The 5,000-nt window shown below is 44.8% G+C and overlaps 1 protein-coding gene across 1 annotated transcript in view; it reads left to right on the top strand.

Annotated features, from left to right (window-relative positions):
• Positions 1-3,149: 3,149 nt before the first annotated feature.
• Positions 3,150-5,000, top strand: part of plcb1l (phospholipase C beta 1-like) — a gene marked incomplete at both ends in the record, with an annotated part of 150,278 nt that continues 148,427 nt past the window's right edge. The window contains one exon of the mRNA XM_080853239.1: positions 3,150-3,248. Within this exon, the coding sequence (XP_080709365.1) occupies positions 3,150-3,248 (99 nt within the window). The remainder of the gene's footprint in view (positions 3,249-5,000) is intronic.

The following is a 5,000-nucleotide window of genomic DNA, read 5'->3' on the forward strand; positions in this document are numbered from 1 at the left end:
GATTATGACAAGATAGATAGATAGATGGATGGATACTTTATTAATCCCGAGGGAAATGTAGGTAAGTGAAACGTATTGACCATGAAAGACTGTGTGCTTGAGGCGAGTCTGGGCGTTTGGATATAACCTTGCGTTCTTCACAGTCTGGAGCCGTTCAGCTGGATCACAGATGGGCTAGCTAGATGATTAGCATTGATCTGAATTCAATTAATAGTGATTGAATAACCCAATAGCTGACCTCTGAGGTCATGGCAGTGCAGAGCTAGCTAATCAGTGAGAAGCGGTACATCATCCGCACTAAACCATATAGAGCAGGGGTCCCCCAGGTGGTCCGCGACGGCATTGTAGGGGGTCCGTGACATGAGCCTATGTTGATCAGTTCACCATTGAATTTTTTTATTTTTATAAATTCACTTTGATATTTCAACACATTTCCAGATTACTTTCGAATATCTTGAAAATATAGGCCGTGGCGGCGGCTAGCGATGTACCTTGATAATTTCACACATTTAAGTGTTAAAGGCAGAAAATCTGTGCAGGGGGAGGGGGCGTGGCGGTGGCGGTTACAAACAGGCACGTGCGTGCAGGCACATCAGTGGGCCGCAAATTACTGTCTAGTCAGAATGGTGGTCCCTGGGACTGATATAGAGACACAAGCCATAAGATCCCTTGACTTAGCAAGGGTATTTTCTACCTATTCAGTCTTATAGTCAGCTGTCAACTTCAGACTTCACCCACGGTACATCATTGATATCATTATGGGATTAATATAAAGAAAGAGTGTGTATGTGTGTGTGGATATGTGTGTGTGGATATGTGTGTGTGTGTATGCGTGCGTGCGTGTGTGACAGAGAGAGAGAGAGAGAGAGAGAGAGAGAGAGAGAGAGAGAGAGAGAGAGAGAGAGAGAGAGTTGAAGAAATATAGATGAGAGATGTATGTAACAGTCAGACTCACACTCTCACACACACACACACACACACACACACACACACACAGACACACACACACACACACACACACACACACACACACACACACACACACACACACACACACACAGACACACACACACACACACACACACACACACACACACACACACACTGCAGTAGAACAGGGGGAATGTTGTTAGAGAGGGTGGATCTGGGCTTCATCTGCTGCTGCGGACAGAAAGCAGATTTCTGGGAAATGCTGTGTTTGTTTTCTCTCCCAGAATGCATCTGGCACATGTCCGTCCTGGTGTCAACCACTCTCGTGTGCCTACGCCTTGTTCAGTTACTTGTGGCCTGTGAGTGGCCAAGTTTACCAGTGATCTATCTCTTCACTGGCAAAGCAACTGGACACCAAGATCATAGGTTCAATTCCCAGAAGGAACACAAAGGCTGCTAAGTGCTAACGAAGATGTGTTTCTGTGCTGTAAGGGCGCTTTGGGTAAAAGCGTCTGCTGAATGAATATTGTAAATGTCGTTTCCCAACAAGACCGAACCCAGTGTGATAGAGCATCTCTCTTTTCCGAATAGAGAAAGACAAAGGGGGGGGGGGGGGGGGGGGGGGGGGGTAGGAGGAAGAGGCAATCCTCCCAATCTCTATGTAGTCAAACTGGACAGTTATCTATGTAAGTGATTGGGAAAATGCCATGGCTGTTCTTGCAAAACAAGTGGGGTTATATTCTCTAGAGCAGAAAGCGATACGACACTATTGACCGGTTAGTGATGGATTGGTTGACGAGAACATACACTATCCTTGAGGTCGAAGCTGGAGGCGGCGTGATAGAAGAGATGAATGGTAGAGAGAAGAGAGGCAGCATGCTGTGTTTACATTGTTGTACTCATGTGCTGTTATGTTTCTCATCAGTTATAGTAGGCTACCTTTTCTCATCATTATTTGTTCAAAGCGAGTTTTTCAGTTTCAGTTTGTTTATTTGTTGAAGAGGGACATTGTACATTAATAAACATTAAAATGTAAATGCACCCAATTGTAGCCAAAAGGCTAGTTTCCATTGGCAGTCCCCCTGCCAGAGCGATAATGGCTAAACAACTTCAAAAAAGGCATTAACATACATATCAAACATAACATTGACAAAACAAAATATACATTTTGTCCTCATGTTTATTTGATAGAATAACTGAAACTGGAGAACAGTTTCTACCCTAAGGCCATCAGACCCCTAAATGAACAATAATGCCCTCTCATCACTTTACACTGTCTTTCATATTTGTATCTAATGTTCAGTACTTATTGTTAAGTTATGTTATGTTATATCATGTTGGAGTTCTTATATTTTTATATGTTATGTCTTGTTATGTTATGGTAGTGTGGTATGGTGTCCTGTCCTAAGAATTTCAGTGCCCAGTCCAACTCTGTTGTTCTGTGTATCTGACAATAAAAAGACTTGACTTGACTTGAAATTGTAGCCAAAAGGCTAGTTTCCATTGGCAGTCCCCCTGCCAGAGTGATAATGGCTATACAACTTCAAAAAAGGCATTACTGTAACATACATATCAAACATAACATTGACAAAATAAAATATCAATTTTGTCCTTATGTTTATTTGATAGAATAACTGAAATGGCTTCAGACTTCTGAAACATTTCCCTTTTTCAGTGTCTCATGGACCCTATTTGTACTCTTGTATCCTTTTAAAACCAGTACTTGAATCCGCTTCAGCTGAAATGTCTTTACAAGTAGCTGCTGTAGTAGCACTTTACCCTGGTGCTAGAAAGCACACACAGCCACTTGCGTCACAGTGCGGTAAACGTGCGGGTTTTGCCATCGACGCAGGGGGGCGCTAGACTGCAGCACGGCAGTGGGAGGACATCAAAGCTGTCCGTGTGTACAGTGGAGTTATGTGTATGTCGGGGGAGGAGTGGTCGTCCGGTATTATCTACTTCCCTTATTCTTCATTACCCGTCAACGGCCACCAGCTCTCAGTGCATGTGTTTGTCATTTAGACGCTCCTTGACCGGTAGCCGCAGCGCAAAGCACGTTCTCCGCACGCGGGATGAGGCGTCAGCGCCAGTAATGTGTTCGCGTTAAGCCGTCGTTGCCTCTCCCCCTTGTTTAAGGAGTTCTATTGGGTTCCGAGACAGTTGGGACTTACCGCGGACCTGTCTTGCCCCATTACATCGAAGGTCTCCGCGCGTTGGAAATGGCAGGAGCACAGCCGGGAGTCCACGCGCTACAGCTCAAGCCTGTGTCGGTGTCAGAAAACCTGAAGAGAGGGAGCAAATTTATGAAATGGGATGATGTGAGTACGCAGCGTAATGTCTTGTTTAAAATATTTGTCGGAGAAAGTGTGGGCCTAATTGAAACTCGGAACTAGCTAGCCTATGGCGAAAAGAAAAACATTGGAGATACCAAAGGTTTGAAGAATACCCGAATCTTTCAGTTGTGTGATTTATAGAAGTTTACTTTGTCCTCAGTGTGACTAAATTTACACCGCGAACAAAACATGTTCAGCTGTCTAAAAAAATAAGTTGTGCTCACAGTGTCCTGTCAGCGATCAAAGTGGATGAAAGTAGCGTTTCTCCTCAGGGCAAGCGTTGGCTGTGAAAGGTGTCGTTCTGCTATTCAATTGGGTTGTTAAAAATGCACCGTGGTAAATATTTAACTCACATGGACAGGACGATTCTGTTGTTTGTTTTTAGCTTGTTCTGACAGAATACATGCCAGCGCAGCATCGATTATCTATAGGTGCCAGTTGGCGTAACTTTGGCCAAGAAATACGGCAATATTGTCTTACCCGCGGCTCCACGGATATGACACCGGATTGAGTAGGCGACGCAATCGATATATATAATAAATATAATATAATATAATATAGTACAACAGAGTACATAGGTTCCTGTTTAATTGTATGACACCGGTTTGAGTAGGCGACTGTTTGGTGTTTGTCATAACCAAGTTGTTCATCCGCCAAACGAGCCAATCGATATATATAATAAATATAATATAATATAGTACAACACAACATAGGTTCCTGTTTATTTGTATGACATCGGTTTGAGTAGGAGACTGTTTGGTGTCTGTCATAACCAAGTATCGATTTATCTGCCAAACGAGCTAATCGATATATATAATCAATATATTATAAATATAACACAGTACATAGGTTCCTGTTTATTTGTAACTGTTGTTGTCGTCCCAAAGCTAGAAGCACTTGTGATGTACGGCACTCACTGACAGAGAATCGGGCGCAATCGTTATTTGTGAATACATTTGGTCTATTTACTGTTAACTTGATTGATTGCGCTTACTCCGTGGCGATGGAGTGGTGGGACGTAGGGCTAATTAACGTTTGCAGACAGACAGTAGCTCAGGCAAATCACCTGCCAGCGCCCGCTATCAGTGACGGCGCCACTGTGCTCCTGTTTGCGCGCCACCATGCCGACGGTAGTGTCTGTGGGACTTTCTCTAGTAGGCTATATACAACAGTAAAGTTACGTTCAAATGTGGACGCGTTTGGCGTAGCCGTAAGTTTCAGCCCCGGACGCGCTTTCCTGGTAATGGGCGCACCAGGAGCTACCTTCGCTCCCTCACTCTGTCCTACTGGGCTGAAGCTGGAGGCATCCCAGTGTGACATTAATAGTTCGGACTCGGGAGTGAAAACATTGACTTTGAAAGGCGTGGTGCGCCTGGCATCGTGTTGCTCACACATGAATCGAGCGGCAACATGATCACCCCCTAGGAATCCTAAGCTCTTGCGCACACTGCAGTTTGTAACACACGCAGCGCGAACCTCTCAAGCGCGACTCGGATGTCAGGGGAAAACCGGAATGAGTTCAACCCACCTCGAATGTGGCGCACTGGGTGTTTTGCTTCCTGAATGTTTCGTTACGCCGTTATCTCACACCCGATGGAACAGAGGGAAAGGGCGAGGGTGGGGGTGGGGGGGGGGGGGTGGGGGGAGAGGGTGTTTTTGATCTGTCTGACTGAAATCGAGATTGTACAACAAGAATCAAAAACACACCGAGCTGCCATGAATTATGCATTCTGATAG

Source organism: Sprattus sprattus, assembly GCF_963457725.1.
Source record: "Sprattus sprattus genome assembly, chromosome: 16".
In the NCBI taxonomy this organism is placed as follows: Eukaryota; Metazoa; Chordata; class Actinopteri; order Clupeiformes; family Clupeidae; genus Sprattus; species Sprattus sprattus.